This window comes from Amphiura filiformis, chromosome 19 (genome assembly GCF_039555335.1).
Source record: "Amphiura filiformis chromosome 19, Afil_fr2py, whole genome shotgun sequence".
Lineage (NCBI taxonomy): Eukaryota > Metazoa > Echinodermata > Ophiuroidea > Amphilepidida > Amphiuridae > Amphiura > Amphiura filiformis.
This window is the reverse complement of record NC_092646.1, coordinates 9,878,242-9,899,728: the sequence shown is the minus strand read 5'-3', so window position 1 is coordinate 9,899,728 and position 21,487 is coordinate 9,878,242. Positions and strand designations below refer to the sequence as shown.

Sequence of the window (21,487 nt, the reverse complement as noted above, 5' to 3'; positions counted from 1 at the left end):
CTCTATCGATGACGGTGCAGTCATTTTCTCTGGTGCAGTGTATGTGAATACTCACTCCAATCTGGCCTGTACTCTAGTCAAATTACGCCAAAATAGCCAACTTTTGAAACAATAATGGATAAGTTCAAAAGATTTTGGAATGCGGATGAAGCTGAAGCACAGCGAGAAGACGATGAAAATATTTTGACACAGGTACTGTAACTGTGTTTACAAAATGATTTTTAAGCTTACCTAAAATTTAAATTATCATGATTATCATGACATGTTCATATGTAAAACTAAAGCCTCCAGCATACTTTCCTGCCACTTGCCGCTGCGACAAGCGGCAGAGCGTTTCAACCTATGACAAGCCTTTATTGAGCGCGGCGGCAAGCGGCAGGGACAGGGTAGTATGAAACCAGCATGAGATATGATAGGGCTATGCACATGATATTGATGCAAGCATGATGATTTACTCGAGAAGGCTAGCTTTGATCTTGATCTTGATCTTGATTTAGTACTGGCCAACATTCCTCCTGGAGTCAGACGGTCAGGGAATGTGCGTGCGGTGTGCTTGGTTAGTCTTGATGTTGCTCTTTGATGTGGTTGGCTACAGCTTTCGAGGCTAGAGACATCTCTCAGACACGGTCGACATGACGCGTCATGACGTCACTCGCGATGGATCCCCAAATTTTGACCTGCTGGCGATGGCGTTGCCGTTGACATCGTCTAGCAGCGTTGACATTTTTTGCAACGCATGTTATTTATTCTGTAAAATGTTGAAATTTGGATGAAAGATATTTCAATGAACCTACGGTACCATATATCTTTTGAGTAAAATTTGCTACAAGTTTTGACTACCGTAGTCTAAATTTTGTCTGAACTTTTAATTGAACTCGCAATTTTTTAGCAACATTTTTGATGCGATATCGCCTGTCGTGATCAGCTCATTCAGCTGTATTTACTATTATGAATTTCTCAAAATATTTATCAAATTTCTAACCTGCAAGAAATAAACTGTTGCATGTAAAAAAATAATTCTTACCCAGAAGAAAAAGCTTATTGCAAATGTAATTTTTTGGTATTTTTAGAATTTTAGAATTTTTTTTTAATTTCCAAAGTTATGTGAGAAGTTTTTCTTCTATCAATTTAAACGGTTAGCGATGGTGCATTTAACGGGCGATTACACGTGAAACGTTTAAACGTAGACTAGACACCCTATACTACAATCCATTAAACATTTGCCGTAGGGGAGATTGGGGTTAGTTGGAACGCGGGGTAAGTTGAAACATTGTATTTTTTTCTGACACAAAAAATTAATTTGGTAAAATTCTGGCACCTAGTAATAGGTAAATATTAGTAAGGGTCATCCACCAAATTAGCAACAGCACTGATGCCCCACCAGTGTTGGCTTGGGAAAGGAATATCTGTTTTTTGACTTACTGACTAATTTTTATACCCCTCAGAAAAGATGCGTTATCTCCATGTTGTTTGAAGATTCAGGGATTATTTTTGAGTATCATAAGCACTAGTAGTAAGTCCCAGAATAATGTTAAATAAAAGTTTTATTGTATTTCTTATTTTGTGTAATGAACTTTGAAATGTAAAAATAGGCATCGGGTTAGTTGAAACTTTTGAGGTGGGGTTAGTTGACACATGAAAATCACATAGAAAAATATGGTTAAAAATTTGACTTTTTAAAAATTTGTAACATGTTTACCATTTCTTCAATATTGCTTTAATATGGTTAAAAAGCAATTAATACAAGCAAAAAGTGCACACAGAAAGTACATTTTATAATATTTTAGGCTTCTCATATTTTGGTCCATGGTGACACTCGTCACCTTGTGTCCAAAGTATTGACCCGCACTCCCACATATTTATTTATTCATTTTTTCACACTGATTGTATGTTAAAGGGTGCTTTCAAGGGAAGTATAACCCTAACAACACAATAATAATTATTTTGAAATTTTTACAAGCCGTGTTTCAACTAACCTTACCCTATGTTTCAACTTACCCCAGGGGTGGGGTTAGTTGAAACACTTTTTTTCAAATTTTCAAATTGGATTATATGAATAATCATAAGCAGGTCCAATACAATTTGAGGCTGTATTTGTAGCATGTATATGTATATGTTTATACTGATATGGTTAGTGTTTCTTGAAAGTAATCGGCTTTTGTGAAAAACTAACCCCAATCTCCCCTACTGTATAAGAAGTACAAATTTGACTTTTATGTGTTGAGGAAACTCTAGTTCCAGTAACTGTAACTCAGTATCTTCATATTAATTTATTATCATTATGACATTATTGGATACGAGTTACAGGGTGCTCTATTGACATCTGTTCCACAAATTATAAGAAACATCACAAATATGGGTTCATTTTGGGCTCCAAGGATGTAGAGAGGAACTGTCTCAATGACAGTAGTGGGCATGCATGGATGATTTTAATCCCAATGTACCAGGGTTTTGGTGTTTGTGGATAATTTAATCCCATTGTACTATGTTCACATTCACACAACACAGTTAAGAATTGATCTTCATTGATCATCTTTTGGGTGGGTTTAACATTCCCTGAGTTGGCAAAACCTGTAATTTCCATCATGGGAGTAATTTGCTTAGTGCAAAATATTACCCTACAAAATTTCTTAATTTTCATGATTTGGACTTATGATATATTATACATACAGTGCTCGGCTTCACACATATACCGGTAATACATTTTCATGATTTGCATTTATCATTATATTTTCATACACTCTTAGATAGCGAGAACCAATCAGAGCAAGCGTTAAAAAAAATCCAAACCATGCATTGATTGTGTATAATGTGCATTCTGCATACCCGGTGGGTTCAGTCTTCACTGACAATGTGTACGCATCAGCCCTCGAATTAAGGATCTGAAGGGGCACGGCAACTTTTTTAGGGCAAGTTGATAATTGCCGTGGATTTTCACTGAAAAGGCAAGGTAGCAGGGCAATTTGTAATATTTCAAAAGGGCATCAAGGCAACTGTTGAAAATTTGAGAAGGGCACCAAGGCAATTTTTCAATAGCGAATAGATGCATTACCGTCAGCTGAATTCGACACCAAAGTAAAATTCGACTCTCAACTGTACACTAAAACTAACCTGATTGCTTAAAAAAACTGACTCAAAACAGCGATGAAACAGCTGTAACTTTGGTAATAATATTGATAAAATTCGCCAGGATAAAAACTATTTCGTGCAAAACATATCTAGAGATGGGCTCACATGTACAAGATAAGACGAGACCGGAAGAGTATCGCCATCGGTTTGCAATGGGAAGTCAATGTTTGATAATCGAGAGAACAATTGATTTGCCCAGCGCTCAGATTTTGTTCACGACACGAGGTCGAGGAGTCTTAGTTACTAACAATTTTCGGAATTTTCGAGGACAAAATTGTTCGCGATTGTCCAAATTAGGGGTGTTTTAGAGCAAAATTGTCCTTGAAATGAAAAATAGGGTGTATTTCTAGGACTTTCGTCCGCGCTTTTACCGCTATAGTTTTCATTATTGTCCTCATTTCCCCCGTGAAATAGGGGGAAAATTCAAAAGCGTCCTTGAAATGGTAAAAATAGGGGTATTTATTTCGGAAAAATGTCCTTGATTCCTCGTGATAAGGGGGTGAAATGAAAATGCGTCCTCAAAATGATAAAAATAGGGGAGGTATTTGGGGGAAAATTTTCCTTGATTTCGCGCAAAAGAGGGGGTAAAATTGCTGCAAATGTCCTCGATTCCCCGTGAAATAGGGGTCATTTTCAAATCCTGGAACAGTCATACGTCCTACCTTTAAATACAAACTGAACCCACCGGGTCTGCATACTACGCGCAGTGCTTTCGTACGTGTTCGCGTCGCGTAGGCGTGGTTCATTTTTCAGGCGGGTTGATGATTTAGTTCTATTTTCCAATATTTTTACTTATAGTGATAATTTTGTTATAAAAACAGCAAAAATCACATGTTTTTTCTTGTTGTGTATGAAATAGGTGAACGTGTTACTTGTTGCTCGAGAAATCCACTTGCGCTGATGTTGATACATCTAATGCACTCCCCTCTTCGGGGCTTGTGCATTCTAAGACGCATCAACATCAGCGTGTGTGCACTATTTTTTTGTCTAATTTCTCTTCCAACAAGTAATATGCGTTCATAACCTATATACATGTAGTGAAGCCGGGGGCGCTTAACTATATAAATTATAATCAATACATTATGACATATTAGAAACACTTTGACCAAGTTTCAGGGCAAAAGTATGCAAAATAAAGTACCCTGAACATTTATGCATTGATTTTTAGCAAAATATTGGCAAAATGTCATATTAATGAGCCTTTCCAGTCCTTTTAGCTCTTAAACTATATTGATTATTGACAAAAACAATAGGATACAAAGAAAATATATATTGATGTATTATGAAAACCGTTACAAAAAATGTATGTCCGATTTGCTTCAAACAAAAAGCATATTGATCAGTGTACTTTACCCTACTCAAATAATATGTTTAAAACATGCTCAAAACATTTCCAAATTTCTAGAAAATGCCTCCAATACCACCTTAAAAGTACAAGCTATCTTAAAAGAACCACTGAACCAATCCTAGCTTGTTTGTACTCATTTTAATGCTGATTCCAAATAAAAATATGGTCAAGACAATTTACATACTTCTGAAATTATTTTGAATTTTTATAAACAGTTCAAACTTGCTGTCTGCAGTCAACACCGCATAGAGGGAGAGAAAATCAGCACAGTTGCAATTTACAAAGAAATTATTACGGTATTATATAACTTGCCTTAAAAGAAATGCAATTGAGTTCAATATGCACTGATTTGATTGTACATAGCAGGCCATGCAGGCAGTGCATAGCAAATGAGTAATATCAGAATAATATAAAAACATTATATCATGTTGTGTAAAGAAGCAACAACAAAAGGTTTCAGTTTCATGTGGATATGGGATGACATTGAATCTTTTGTTTTTGTAACACAAAGTGTTGAAACGTTGACAATGAAATTGATCACACAATTATTACTTTGATGTTATAAAGTTACACAGGACCGTCTATCATAAACAAAAAAGCTGAAATTGAATACAAGTCTTGTCATAGGAAGTAATTAGGTATGATTTATATCAGGGAAGCAAGTTCTACTCTCACTCTCACTACATGTACCCTGTTTATACCGAGTCAAGCAAACGTGACTAACACACTCAAGCTACTTGTAATATCATACTACTACTAGGCCTTTAAAAAATTGTATTGCCCTTAAGAACCCTTTGGGGTACTACACCCCTGCCCAATTTTGTGCCTACTTTAGCATTTTTCTCAAAAATTATAGGGCATTGGTGACAAGTAAAATATGTTTATTATAGGAGCAAGGACTGCAACTACTGTACTGGACATTTTATTTCAGCACAGACAGCAGTTGTGAGTTACATTGTACAGTTAAAAATGAGGGAAAACCAATATTTGATCAATAAATCAATAACTACTTGCCTTGAGTTGCTGAATTTTCAGTACAGTAGTTGCAATGTAGTCCTTGCCCCTATAATATACATATCTTACTTGTCACCAATGCGCTATAATTTTTGAGAAAAATTCAAAAATAGGCACAAAATTGGCCAGGGGTGTAGTACCCCCTTAATGAGCTTATTTGCATATTTTTCCAACATTTTCATTAATCCACTAGACATGCGCAGCAGAAATGCAATAACTGATTAACTTTAAATTTGGTTTGGTGATTGGATGGTAGCCTGATGTGCTGTGACATAGTTTTATGTCATGTAATGTAATGTTATTTGCAAATTTCTGAATATTAATGAGCTTATTTGCACATTGCATATTATTTGTATTTACAAACACCTATGTGTGGGGGCCACCTTAATTAAGAACCACGTAATTCTAATTTTTTTGGCCACATACAAACAATATCAAGAAATGCAAGTTCACCACAAAATACCATGGTAAACAATTATTTATATGGTTTCTACAAATGTAAGGCTTGTTTTTTAATATATCACGAGTTGAGCAGTACGAATTACAAACAAGCAAAACATTTCCACAACATTTTTGTGTATTTTATATCAAATATGAAAATTGAAATATGAACAAAATGCAGCCCTATTTTTTCAGATTTTAGGGTAGGTAAAAAGGGGAATACAAATCTCTTTTTGCCCTAGCACACAAGAGAGTGATGGAGAGGGAATAATCCAAAAATGACAGGTGTATTTAATTCAAACATTGTTTTTATAACATTTCAATACATAAAGTTAGAAATGCATAAAGTTTCAATACATATTTATATTCATAAATATATTTCAATATATAATTGGCTTAATAATCATTTGTGACGTACCATTTCTGTCTGTAAAATCTAGGGGCCTCAGCCCTTCAGCCCCTATCAGCAAACTGCCACCCTTTTCACCAATTTTTCAACTTATTTCTCTTATTCTTGCAGATTTATGACGGTACAACGTTAAGTTGGTCAACCAGAATAAAAGCCTTTGTTATTTGTTTTGCAGTTGGCTGTGTATTGTCAATATTAGTAAGTATTTAGGGTTTAGATATGAAAATAATAGGTGAATTACAAGTCACTTTCCTAAGGAGAGCTGTCAGAAGAGTGATTTAACAACATCATTGAGTTCTGTAAATTCAACGAACCAGGGTTGTAAAAACCAGGGATTGTGTTTGAAAATAACAGACATGTTAACATGAATATCGCACTTCTGGAAATGTTAAGGTGGGCTGTGAGGTGTGCTTTCTGTAAGAAGTGTAGGAATCTTAAGTTGTGCTATATAAATCACACTCAGACGATTTAAGGTGTGCGATCACACCTGTGCGCCTTCAAACGCAATCCCTGAGAAACAGCCCTTGCATGTAGAAATTGATGTATTAGGAGAGCTGTCAGCAGGGTTTTCTTAACACACAAATAAGGTGCATACCCGTTCACACACTTTGCATACCCCTTCAAGTCCAAAGTCCAACGTGTACCAAATATTGGAAAACATGCACACATTCTATGAGATGATTGATTTGATTTAGAAATATCCAATATTTTCATCTGGGGATGATATGATAGGGTGAACAAGAGAAGATGTCTTACACTTCCCATAATGCATTTCTTTCATTCAAATTTTCTGTACTGATTTGCTATATGTTGTGCCTCATGGGTCGATAGTGACTAAATATACCTCGGTGAACAGAGCACAACAGCACATCCAGATCTTGCAAAATGTGTTTATTTCTTGACTAGCAACCCATGTTCAGCCAGTCTATTCTCAAAATGAAAACAGAAAACCTGTACATGTAATGAGGGGATAATAATAATACATAGACTTTGAGAGCACTTTTTAAATGAAGAAACAAAGTGCTACATGGAAAAGGACAAATGCAAGAGGGAGGTCCAAACATTTGGTGAATAGGTGAGTTTTCAGGTTCTTATTAAAAGTTTTGACATTGGCAAAGTCACGAATGTGGGATGTTGCAAAGGATTCTGCGAAGGGTAGAAATCTTCTCTGGGGTCAACATCCACATCCATTTGATTTGTCAGCAGGCCAATTAAGAAAAAACATTTCAGACAGAACATTCAATTTTCATCAGGCAACAAGATATAAAAATAAAAACCCTGTTTACGGGCCCGCCGACCCAGATTTTCCATTTCGGGATTTTTATTACTTATTCATAACTTACAAAGTCAGAAATTCTAGGCAAAAAGTAGATTTATTTTGACAGTGCCTGACAAAATTTGAGCAAATTGATGGAAAAACATTGCCAAAATTTGCAATTTATTTACAGATTTGGGTGATTTTTATAGTCATTTGCAAAAGAAAATAACAAAATGCCCGACCGCCCAGCGGCCCTACTTAAAAGTTTATAGATCTGTTTTTTTCTGTCGACTCATCTCAAGAAGACTCAATTCATCATCTCAAATTACATAATATCATATTCATTTCATTGCAGTCCACCATCTGCCTGGCATTTCCAAATAAAAATAGTCTCAAGTTATTCGCAGTGCTTTACTCCTTTGGAAACCTTACAGCTCTATCAGGGTAAGTTGTCATAGGAACGAGGAGTCAAGGACCCATCATGCACTATGTTATCACAACCAGGATCATTAATGCTCACAAATGTGAATACAAGAAGTACATGTTGAAATGATCCATGATTAAATAATTTACATACTAATCTAGCAAATTGTAAGTTTTCAGCTCGTAGATCTACTCATATGTGTAGCTAACATAGCGGATGGTCCATAGCTAAGATCTTCATATTAAAGCACAGTGCAATATCATCGTCTGCATCACATACTGTGACTGTCGTATCTCAAAAGGCTGCCTTTTGTGATTTTTATTTTCATTGTTGCATTTTATCTTGTTATTTGATATTGGAGCATGGTTCTCTCTTTCATGAATGGACATGAGGTTGTAATATTGTGATAATAGTAATACCCTCAAAATTAATATACAAAGTTAAACAGTAATAATCTCATCACAAAATAATGACAATAATGAAAAATCACAAAAGGCAGCCTTTTGAAATAGGACAGTATGTGAAGCAGACAACGATATGTACATTCCAAACACACTTCACATCAGTCTTAACTTTGATTTATCAAGCATTAACACCATGGAATTGGACAGAGGAGAACTCGGATACAGTGCATAGAGACTAACTTTTCACCTTGGCATAGCAGTGACATATCATTGCACATTTCATTGAATCGCAAGAGTTCGCTCAAAGCTATGGATGTGCGCACAAAAAAGCTGCATCAATTTCCCTCCTTGCATGTTGGTCAGAACAAAAAATCATGCTATATTGGGGAGAAAATTTTATGCAAGTTTTCCCATTCCCCCAGTTTCATTTCCCAGGATGCAATACTGCATTTGAACAATGTACAGCTATGTCATGTTAGAAGCATACATGTCACTGTTTTACAGTAAAATGAGTCTCAATATTTCAGCCATCACACCAACCCAAAGTGTTTCTGTGAGTCCACCGGCCATACACAAGGTTGGGCAACATGTGGGGTATATGCATCAGGGCTGTCAACTTTTTGGAAATGCTTAGCGTGAGACAGAGGCATACCGGGATTTGCCGACTCCAATGTTCATTTTGTACCATTATTCACAGCGTTCGTGAATGTGAAAAGCGGGGGGGGGGGCAACAAATTATTCATGACGATGCGTGAGATTTTACTCATTTTCTAGCTTTTTGCGTGAGATTTACTACCTAGGCGTGAGATTATACTACCTTGGTGTGAGACCGTGAGAAAGTGACCCAATGCGTGAGACTCATGGCCAATGCGTGAGAGTTGACAGCCCTGATGTGCATTGACTGGGTGTCAGTCCAAAATAAATGGTTGTCCAGTTTAGGGCCCATACCTAATTGCCAGTGTGCAGCTTTCTCAAGCTTGAGAGCTTTAAAACCATTGTAGCTACAGTAAGCTGCAGCTTCGCTGGGGAACGCTGTACATTGGTAAATAGGTATGGGCCCTTATAGAGTTTGTGAAATCTAGGGGAGGTACCCAGCACTGACATGCATGTAGTACACCTGTCTTGATATGATATTTTAATTGATATCATAACTGGTGGTGGTCATGTTTTTAATTTTAACACTACACACGTTTTGTATTATACACTGATATCATTGCTATTGATTTAGTCCTCTGCTGTTGCTTTGCTAGCTAGATGTACTATAGCTATTGGGGAGCCTGCACATTCGCCATCATGGGTAAATCATTCATGTATATTCTATGTCCTTCCTAACACTGATATCATTGCTATTGATTTAGTCCCTCACTGTTGCTTGCTAGCTAGATGTACTATAGCTATTGGGGAGCCTGCACATTCGCCATCATGGGTAAATCATTCATGTATATATGTTCTGTCCATCCTCATCTGCCCTCCCTAAGTAAAACACAGTGTCTACAAACATGTTACAACACAGATTCTGTCTTCTTTTTTCTAATTTATCATTAGGAATGCATTCAACACAAATACGGCCCACTTGGGCAACATTATTTTTTAATCAGTTGATTAATTAATCGATCTGCTCAGAAAGTAAGAATGCAGTGAACATGTTATAACGTAAATACTGCCTTGTTACTTGGAGACAAGTGTATTTGAATCGGTCTGCTCAGAGAATATTAATGCAGTGAACATGTTACAAGACAGATTCTGCCTTCTCTTGGGAGACATTGTGTTTTCTATGTTACAACATAAATACTGCCTTCTTACTTAATTAGAAGACAGATGTTTTATTGAATCAGTCTGCTCACAAAGTAAAAGGCAATATCTACTACTTCCTAAGCAGAGCAAGATACTGCATGTTTTCTTTTGAGGGATGTTTAATTATTCTGTGACAGTGCTTGAACATACTAGCTACTATTTTTCTACTATTCCGAGCAATAGAAACCAGTTGCTTCAACCAGCGCTTCAGTTTTCGACAGTAAAGATAAAGGGGCACTTTTGAGGGAAATATCAACTTTTAGTTTCTTACCATGATTTTCAGATTCATATGTGCAATGTACATTTGAACAAGATCATGAATCCCATAATAGTTGTTAGCCTGCTTGACTTTCAACTTTCTTGTGTTTTTTAATATCATCATCTATGTTCATAACACATTAATGCCATAATGGCCAGTTGTATTTGTATTATTTTAAGTTGCACGTTTTCAATACTTCATGTTTATTGCATGCTTATGATACAGAGTACTTTCTTCTTGATATTACCTGGGGAAGCCAATATACGCTTGTTTGCTGTCTTCTATACCCTTGGAAATTTAGCTGCACTAACCAGGTAGTACTAACACAATAGGCTGTTCCATTTGAAAACCACCCCCTTGTGGAAGAGTTTGGAATTCTAGCCAAATTCAACTGTCTACATTATTTCAGATCCAACCATCCAACCATCCATAAAAAATGGTACATGTGTGGAAGATTTTGGAATTCCAAATAAAATTGTCATATTTTACTAGGCCAATTTGTGCATTATTCAACTGGAGTTTCTAAATTTCAGTAATCTTCAACTGGAATTTAACTCAAAACTAGCAACATTTTCCAGCTGGATTGAACAGTACTGTGCAACTGGAATTGAGATGACAGTGAAATCTTCCACAGGGGTGTATGGATTTGAAATGGAATAGCCCCATGCATGTTGTTTTCACACCATTCATAGACCCTCATGAAACTTCATCTGTGTTGGCAGATTTGTGATTTTGATCCAAACACAAGATTAATTTCTACCACAGAATTTTCAGATGGTACTCCATCTTCCATCAACGAGAGTGAAATCACTGTCATCATGATCAGGTCATGACATTTTTGACCTAAATCACAGACTTGTAGAAGTTTAAAGTGAATGAACCACCCCGGAGTGCCACTCAAGTTTCATAGTGTACTACACATGCGCAACCAGAGATTTTCAAAACATCACACAATTTGTCCTTCTGAGCAAAAAACAACCCAAAACATTTATTTAGCATGGTTTTGCAACACCAAGATTGTATCTGAAAGGTACCCCTAAGCAGGATTTATCTGAGATTTAGGTGCCACCTTAACCAGATTGACTACATCAAATTTTGATAGGGACAGACAATTCCCATAAATTTATGGATCTTCATCCACTAATCCTAAGGCCCACTAGTTCTACGGTTTGCTACCGCAGACACAACCCCAGACATGCTTGTAAAATGACCACTTTACAATTTGATGAGTGCATCGTTATGTACTTACTGAACACAAAGGAAATAGATTATGGTTGTGTGATCGGTCCTTGTTTTAATGTGTTTATAATCCGAACGCTCTGATACATATCAGCAAACTATATATTGTTCGCTTGTTCCTATCGAACGCTCTGGTGAACATGAACCATTATCGAAGACAGCAAAGCATGGCTGAGCTCAGTGAACCATTATGGCTGTTCTCCCTTGGTAGATTTTTCCTCTTTTGGTAACTCATCATTCAATTATACATTTGTGAGATCCTTGCACTTGTGTAATTCCCAAGCATATTATAAACGAAACTTACCATTTACTAACCTAGCCTTATTGCTTGTATTCTACACTCACTGTCCCCTTTCTTCCTCTTTTGGGCTATTCCATTTGAAATTTAGCTAAAATCTTAAACGGAATTAAACGAAGGAGTATGGATTTCAATATTATAAGAGACAATTAGGTAACTTCCATTTGAAATACTCACTCCAATTGTAGAAGATACAGGTAAAGCCACAATGTATACAGGGGGAGTATGATTTTCAAAATAATTAAACTTAGCCAAATCCATTTCAAAAACATACTCCCTCTGTGAAATATTTTTCTTAAATCTTCCACAGGGGTAGGTCAGATTTCAAATGGAATAGGCCATTTTTGTTCATGAATTTGTTTCATCCTTATATACATGTACTCTTATTGAATAGACCTCTTTTCTAGTCATCATGTACCAATGTTCAGACCATATATGCAGATGTATGTGTAAATGTACATACAGTACACACAAGATGTGGAGGGTTGGTATTCCCGATGCATTATTAACATGTGAATGGATGTATATAATTTTCAGTGTTGTAGTCAAGACATCTATGTCCGAGACCGAGACCAAGACCTGCACGTCCGAGATCGAGACCGAGACCAAACCTTCCGAGACCAAGACCACCCCTTCCGAGACCGAGACCTCTAAGTTCCGAGACCGAGACCGAGACCTTGGTTTAATCCCGGGGGATACTCAAGTTTGGTTTGGGTAGGGGTGTGCAGCTGGGAATTTGAAAGGAGACCCATCAATGTACCAATTTTTCAAGAAAATGGACCCAAATTTAACAAAATGTGTCTTAATTTTTGCAACTTTTCCTCCAAATTTTGTGAAAATTTCAAAAATGTTGGCTATAGTGGAGGCAAAATTGAGCTATTTTTCCATGAAAATTTGAAAAAAGGGCCCATCCAAATACCAAATTTGGTCTAGAAAAAGGAGGTCATTGATATACATGTTCCGAAAGGCTGAAATTGCTACCCATGTTTGCAGCACGGCCCCCATATGGCCATTTGTACTGAGTACCCCACCCCAGCTTAATCAGAGTGGCGGCGGAAGTATTAGCAATTTTGATTATGAAATATGATTATGAAATAAAATTTAAAGCTCACATCCGAACATGCTCACTTTTGAGTCACATATTGTTAAATCCCTAACCTCATACATCAGTATCATAAAAATGATTTCTGCATCTTTATTCTTAACAATTTCTTCAACATTCATTGAAATTTAGGGTAAGGAAAAAGTAATGATCAACAACAGAAAGTCAAATCTTTTTCTTCAGGTCTCGACAGGTCTGAGGTCTCGAACTAAAAAACGTCCGAGACCGAGACTTTTGAGGTCCGAGATCGAGACTTTTGAGGTCCGAGACCGAGACCTTGACATCCGAGACCCGAGACCTGCAAAACCAGGTCTCGAGATGGTCTCGAGACCGAGACCTGGTCTCGAGACCTACAACATATTTCGTTTACTAGTCCTGGATTATCTAGCTGTAATCACTGGGCAGGTAATGGACATAAGTCTTTGTGCTGCTGAATCCTGGTGTATATAGCAGCTAATGGACGTATACTTTTTTACTGAGTCCTGGGTTATCTAGCTGTGATCATTATCATTGGGCAGCTTTTTGACATAAGTCTTTGTGCCACTGAGTCCTGATTTATATGACAGCTAATGGACATATGTCTTTGAGCTGCAGAGTCCTGGGTTATCTACAGACCCTTTCTCATTGTGCAACTATAATGGATATAAGTCTTTGTGCCACTGAGTCCTGGGTTATCTAGCAGCAATCACTCACTGAGCAGATAATGGATATACATCTTTATCCCGTTGAGCCGTCCACATCATTTAAAGTGAAATCCAATGAAATCATAGCCTAGCACTTGACATGTGATAAATGTTAATTATTGGTATCATAACCTGTGTTTCTATTCTGTTCTTATTGCAGTACTATATTCCTCATGGGGCCAATTAAGCAGATGAAAAATATGTTCAAGGAGAAGCGGATATTTACAACTTTAATAGCACTTCTGTTCTTGGCTTTAACTTTATGTGCAGCATTATGGGTAGGTATACAATGTACATATATGTATACTACACCCGATTCCAGAAAAATGAAGCACTAAAATTTTTGGGTTATATAACAATATTATCCTGTTGTGCCAAATTGAGATAGAGCTAAATCCTAATGTTTCATTTGGCTAAACAGGATAATTTTTGTTTAATTCAAAAAAATATGTGCAGTATTTTTCTGGAATGGGGAGTAGTGCAGCCTGACATGATTGATATCAGTGCACAAATATCAAGCGGTCACTCAAAGTACCGGTGTACACATACTCGCATTTTAAGATGTCCCATAGATGCGTGTGCAAAACAGCTGCCTCACCGTTTTGATGTCAGAGTACAATTATTGTAAGCACCATACAGATGGTTTGCTTTAAGCATGCTCCTGTACAACTTGTAAAATATCTCAATTTTGTACTGACTGTCATAAAAGTAATATCCTCCTTGATGTACATGTATGGCAGTTTCCTATGACATTGTGCCAGAAAATGTCTTTTTCATATAGATGAAGCAATGTTATACCATTACATTGAAGTCCTGGATACTGAGCATGCATACATTGGTTCAGTTCCAGTCTTTGAATTAATAAATGTAGGCATTTATATAGCGCCTTGGATCCGTAATTAAACGGGTATCAAAGGGCATTGCATTTATTCTGCTGCAACTATAGGCTGATATGACTACCCCTAACAGCCCCCATTATACACCTGGGTGGAGTGGTTGTAAGACAAAGTATCTTGCCCAAGTGTCTTGCTACACATTTGCCCTGCCAGGGTTCGAACCTGCAACCTTTCGATCATGAGTCAGATGCCCTTATCGTTAGGCCACCATGCTTTCATAAAGAAACAATTTTAATATGAAAAACTTTAAAATGTTTTCACAATTTTGCTGGGGAATCCCTTATTCAATGGGAGATTAAGCATTGTGGCTGCAGCAAGCTCCAGCTTGGCTTGGGAAGGCTGCATGGTAAATGGGTATGAGCCTGTGTAAAGATATTGTTAATCATGCAACAGACTTTAACAACATGCTTTCAATTTAACCAATGAAACATGTCTCTTTTTCTTTCTTTTTTTCAGTGGGACATTGCCATCCTTGCTATAATATTTTGCATATGCCAATTTCTTGCATTTATCTGGTAAGTATAATATATGTATAGGCTGAATGCTCATGTTGCACACATACTACAATTATAGTCTGTATATCTACCTCGAGTCCCGGCACTAGCTTTGAAGTTCAGCGTGTGCTGCGTTGGCCTAGCCTAGTTTCTTGCGCGTACATATGTGGCATGTTGATCGCGCGCGTAAAAGTAGGTACACGCAGAACACGCTGCTGAACTTCAAAGCTAGTGCTGGTGACTTGAGGTAGATATATAGGCTATAAAGGATTGCACAGCAAAATTACTTGGCTGTATTGCCAAGGGTGCATGAAGTGACATGCAGGGTCTTAGCAAGGATTTGACAAAAAATTTGACAAAAACTTCCAGTCCAAAATTTGACCCTTAAAACATAAACCAGACCTCTGCCCCTTCTGGTTGCTCAGTCAGTTCAAATAGCTATTCCTACAGCCTTGATTTATTTGTCTGGTCTTGTTTTGAGTTCACAGAACTTATTCAAGCATTATTTTTAGAATTGAGCATATGTCGCAGCCATTAATTTTGCCTGTCCCAGGAGCAATCTGCCCATCCAAAATGACAGGTGGACAAGTAGCTAGCTAACATCCTGGTGGCATGTCAACACAGACGTCTTCTCATGTTGCTCTTCACATTGTAGGCTAGATATCCTATAATAATCTAAACATCATGGTAATCTCACAACCAACTTTGCGAAACCTAAGAAGTTCCCCCAACGCTTTTTGAAATAAATCAAAAAATATTTTCCAAAATGTAAAAGTGTAAAAAGGTATGTGTAGTGGTTATTGCTGTACACATCTGGACTGATTTATAGCATCACATATCATTGCGTTTGGTCACAATGGTTCATTATATAAAAAAAGAGGCTGTTTTAAAAGTTGTGTCTGAGTCTATAGGAGTCAACGCTCGCAGTTTGTGTTTGTTTGGAAAGTTAACTGCCATGGTCTCGGGTGCAACTTTTAAGATGGCCCATTTTTATGTAATGAGCCATTGTGACCGAATGCAATGATGTTTGACGCTCTAATTGGTTCAGATGTGTAGCACAAATAAAGCTACACAGACGTTTTTACATTTAGACATTTCGTAAAATATTTTTTCAATATATTTCAGAAAGCATTTGGGGGAACTTATAACTTGATGCTCATATACATGTACATTATGGATTGATATAAAATGGCATACCCACCTATGCTAATTTTGCTTTGCATAATATACATGACTGGTATAACAACTTGCCAGTAGTTGTTTACTTTCAATAATATTTATTGGATTAAAATTGTTTCTATTTTGTTTTTCCCTTCTTCCCAGGTACTCATTGTCATACATCCCGTACGCAAGAGACGCAGTGAGGAAATGCATCTGTGCCTGTATTGAATAGCTTTAATGTCAATTTGTACAAAAATACTATTTATTTTGTTGTACATACATACAGTACTTGGCCAAGTTGTATGTGCTGTGCTGTGAATTCAATCATTTTAATATCAGGGTGGCGCAACAAGTACTGTATTAGGGATAGTTATTAAAGCATTTTCCACCTCGATGTGGCAGTGCATGACGTCAAAGCGTTGAGACAGCTGTTTTGCGGGCCCATCTATGCGGCATTTTTAAGCGTGTGCATGTGTATGCCAGCGCTTTGAGCGAACATAAGCGATTTGTAGCTGCGCCCAATGAAATGTGCACTGACGTCACTGCCACATCAGGGTGAAAAATGCTTTAGAAACATGATTGTTTTTTCTGAGGAATGGTTACACAGAGTTGCAGAGTGGTCTATGTCACATAGTAATAAGATTAATGGTATCCGATACCAAGTTTCTTGTTGCCAGCCATGTCAGAAAAGCTCATTAGTTTATTATTTTGCCATTGTATTGAAAACTTTTTTTTCCTACTTTTGATGTCTCTTGTGTAAATAAATACCTCCTGAATAGAGGTCAATGTACTAAGCATCCGGTCCTCTATCTCGCCGATTAACCCCATGAGAACTACCTGCCGATTGGCCAAAAAGAAGTTTCCATTATCAGTTGGACCAATCAGCAATGTCAGAATAATTTCACCATGCAAAAAAATTGGGGTGAATTATTTGCAAAGCTCTATTCCGCTGTTAAGTGAAGATATCATGTAATTGACCAATCAGAGGGAATGTTAGATCAGCAGGTAGTGCTCGGGGAGTTAACTTATCGGCGTGCCCGGAACCCAAGCTGCAGACCCAAGCCAATGCAACTATGCTGAGAAATAAAATACTGTTACGGTTTACACTTACAAAATGTGTATACGCTACTGGACTGTGAATTCATATACCGATAAACAATGCTTGACTCATGTACAAAGGTATAGGAAGAGTTTTTGAATCATTGTTTTTGGCCATTGTGGCAAAGTAGGTGGATAATGCCCACAGTACACACATGAAGGTGTAACAGTGCTGGGTATGTAACAGTCATCTATGTTTTGGACAGACATTTTATTTTTAAAAGCATACATACCAGTGACACATAATACATAAAAAAATAATATAGCCCCTTCCGAAAACTAGCGCATTGCTTATGAACTTGCCCAATTAATTTTGTGCAAATTTTATGTCATACTTGAATGAGGTTCTTTTTTAATGGACCTTTACATTTTACATGTAAATTGTATTGAGATGAAGATTAGGGGATGCTGGAAAGGGCACTATAGCTACATTTTAGCTAATTAATACACTATTTAGTATCTAAATTGGCTCATAAAAAAGGATAAAAAAAGAACCCTATACAATTGTGTAACAAAATAGGTGTTAAATGTTACTTGAGCAAGTACAAATAAATTAAACAGGGGGCTACAACCGAAACAATGTCCTATCTATACCTTCAGTGGTTATGAAACATAGGTACAGTTATCAAACATTAGCCTTATTACTTCCACTTTGCACAGTCGAACGTAGTATGTCGAACTGCCATGGTGTACTCCATTGGTGCCATGGTGTACACCAGTACACACATCATGGAGAAGAGGTGGTGTGCCTGGGCCATGGCAAGGGGGTCAGGAAACCCAAATGTCAGCCAATTTCTGTTTTTAGAGGCCCACTTTGTTGGAGAATTTCATTTTTCTCCATTTTGTAAAAATACGGCCCTGGAACCTTTCATCTACTCTGGGACAGCTCTACTTTTCAGTAAATGCTGTGTAATGAATAATGTCAGCCAGTTGTTCGCTAGATAGGGGAGATTTTTCAGGTACACAAAATGTAGTACATGTATATATGAAAGAATAGTGTCTTTATGGAAGGTGCTCTATATGTTACAACATACTCAACCTAATTAGTTGCCTGGAAACTTTTAAAATCTTCTCTTTGAGATTTCAATTTTTACAAGTATTTGGAGATCACAGTTAAAACACTGTTATTTTTTGACAAAAACAAGACGCATACATATGTGACACGATCTGATCCATTTAGACCAAAGTTGGCAATAATGAAATTTGAGATTTAGCACTGTTTATACACAAAAATAAGGAGAAAAGCACAAGAAAATTGACATATATAAAAAGCTGATAACTTAAATTACAACCAGGGACTGCAAAATTAGAAGGTTATTTGGTCTGAGTGGATCTGATTGTGTCACATAATTGGGCTCTTCTGGTTGAAATCCATATACCCCTTATGGAAGACATGACCTTAGGCCCTAATCTGCACAAATGGGGTTACCTGAATGGGTGACTTAAAAGTTATGTCTTCCATTATGGATTTCAACTCAAATAGCCCATTATGATAACTATCATATTATTGTAAATAATAGCTGCCTCATATTTAATATTTTATTTGTAATTATATCATTTTAACCTTAATTTCGCACTCATCTGGAATTCTTTTTTGCTAGGTCGAGGTCTGTTCGGTAGGTGGAGCATGACCCCTATCCCTTAACCTGCGTTATTTGATACACACTGTCCAGTGTCATGTTCCGTCTTTCCCTAAATGATATTTATACTTTTATCACTACACCGAAAAGTAGACAGATGCTAAGAGTGATATAGTTAACCTGTATGACCTATATTTTGCATGTTAAAGAAAGTAGACAAAGTATAGGACTTCAATGAATAAGATGTCACAAGATAATTCTCAAAATAAAGTATATTGATATTAATCTGCAATGTTAAAGGCCCGCCAATTACGAGCTGATCAAACTATAACAACTAAAATATGTTGTACCATAAGTTGGCCCAATGACCTTTGCCGTATTTGTGTAAGATCATTCATTTTGGTGTATGTCATGTTCACCTTATACTGGACATTTTTAGCAGATAGTATGTAGTCATGTGATCATATCTGGTCTACAATTGATGATGAACTGATTAAAGTTTTCAAAATTATAGGAAGATGACATGAATCATGTTGTTGCATGGCCACACCCCCATTCCCACCACCCCAGCATTTGCAGGTTACATCCTCTGCTAAAGATTCTAGTGGGCTTAGCAAAAATATTCCAAATGAGAGTGAAATTGTGCAGTGTTGAGGTTAGAACTCTGTAATCCATTTCATTATATAAGGAATCAGTTTCATTCATTACCACTAGGGGCTATTCCAGTTCAAATCCATACACCTATGGAAGGCATACCCTTTCAATCTTCCACATAGGGGGTATAAATTTCAAATGGAGTTACCTGAATGGGTGACTCCATTTGAAATCTACACCCCCTGTGTGGGATATTAAGGTCGTGTCTTCCATAGGGGGTGCGTGGATTTCAACTGTAATAGCCCTACTTATTCACTTTGTACAATGTATATATAGTGATTTGAGATTTATCAAAAACAAATTTACACAGAAATCAAAAACTTATATTTTGTTTAAGTCACAAATATAATCTTGTCTTCACTTTGAGTACATGTATGGGGCACAAATTGTGGTAAATTGATACAAGTTTGTAACATTTTAATTTTTGTGGTTTACTGTTGCATAAACTTTAATTACTGTCACCATCACTAACAGTATCTTTGACTAAAAGTTTAGTCAGTCAAATAATTTTAACAAACATTATTTTTTATCTAATCTATTAATTTTATATATTTTTTCAACATGACCAAGAGTGACTTTTGTAAGTGATAAAAATATTTTGATGGAAATTGTGGAATTCTGTTTTGTAAATTTGGAAAAGGTTGAGATTATTCAGGCTGCATACGGGCTAGTATATAAAACATACAAAAAGAAAGTTCATACTTAATCATGATTCTTAATATGCTCGATTAAGAACATTGAAAGTGATATAAATGTGAGCAGAATTTTGTTAGCTGTAGTTCTAAGCTTCACTTGTGTAAAAATAATTGCAAATCATTCGGATTTTATCAATTTTGAGAAAATGGGTGAAATGGGTTATTCCAGTTAAAATCCATACACCCCTTATGGAAGAACGACCTTAATCTTCCACACAGGGAGTGTAGATTTCAAATGGAGCTGCCCATTCAGGTAAGCCCATTTGAAATTCACACTCCCTTTGTGGAAGATTAAGGAAATGTCTTGGTTATTCCATGTAATTTTACTTCCATGGATTTCGACTGGAATATCCATATTACCATGATTACTGTATATGAAAATACACTTTGATGGGCACTTTAATATGATGCTGATATTCAAAAGACTGCAGAGAGTGTATGTTCTTACCAATCCATGACATGTATTGACAGCCACCCTTTTCAGGAAAGTAAAATGTCTTGGGGCTTATTAGCTAGACACCAAATAAACCTTTCAAATGGCATAATTTTTAACATCTGAATGATTTGGAATTCTGTTTACACAATCTTTTATCTCAATGCTATTATGCTTTACCAAAGAACACATCCTTTTTTATTTACAGGACATTTTGAATGTTTATTGTACACTACTAAAAAGTAAATGGATCATACTTTAAACAGAATTAGCATTGTAAATCAGATGAGTGTCATTTCATTTAGTAATGTTCAGGACACTGAAAAATACTTTGGTCAACATCATGAGATCAGAGAAGAATGAAAGCAAATCGGGATTGACAGTGTATGATCCTTTAAGTAGGGTACTGTAGAACTCCGTCTGCAAGCATACTGTAAAGATTCACCTAATGGCGCATATGGGCTGTCTCGATTACTGGAATTTTAGGCACCAACTTAAACTGCCCTCCCTTATAAGCCCACTTGCAAATAGGGCATGGACGCTTAATTTATCTCATTGTACCTAAGGCAAAGGCACCCATGTGGCAAATCTTTACTTTTATATGCCTCTAATTTCTTTTTGCCGAAAGAGAAGAAAGGCAGGCAGCCTTCACAAAAACATTACAATAGATTGGT

At 36.7% G+C, this 21,487-nt stretch overlaps 1 protein-coding gene across 1 annotated transcript; it reads left to right on the top strand.

The window, feature by feature from the left end:
* Positions 1-37: 37 nt before the first annotated feature.
* LOC140140902 (vesicle transport protein SFT2B-like) lies at positions 38-21,361 on the top strand. Its single transcript, XM_072162655.1, has 6 exons — positions 38-192; positions 6,453-6,539; positions 7,955-8,043; positions 13,963-14,080; positions 15,155-15,213; positions 16,516-21,361. The coding sequence occupies exons 1-6, from the start codon at positions 115-117 to the stop codon at positions 16,583-16,585; spliced, it is 501 nt and encodes a 166-aa protein (XP_072018756.1). The 5' UTR covers positions 38-114; the 3' UTR covers positions 16,586-21,361.
* Positions 21,362-21,487: the final 126 nt, after the last annotated feature.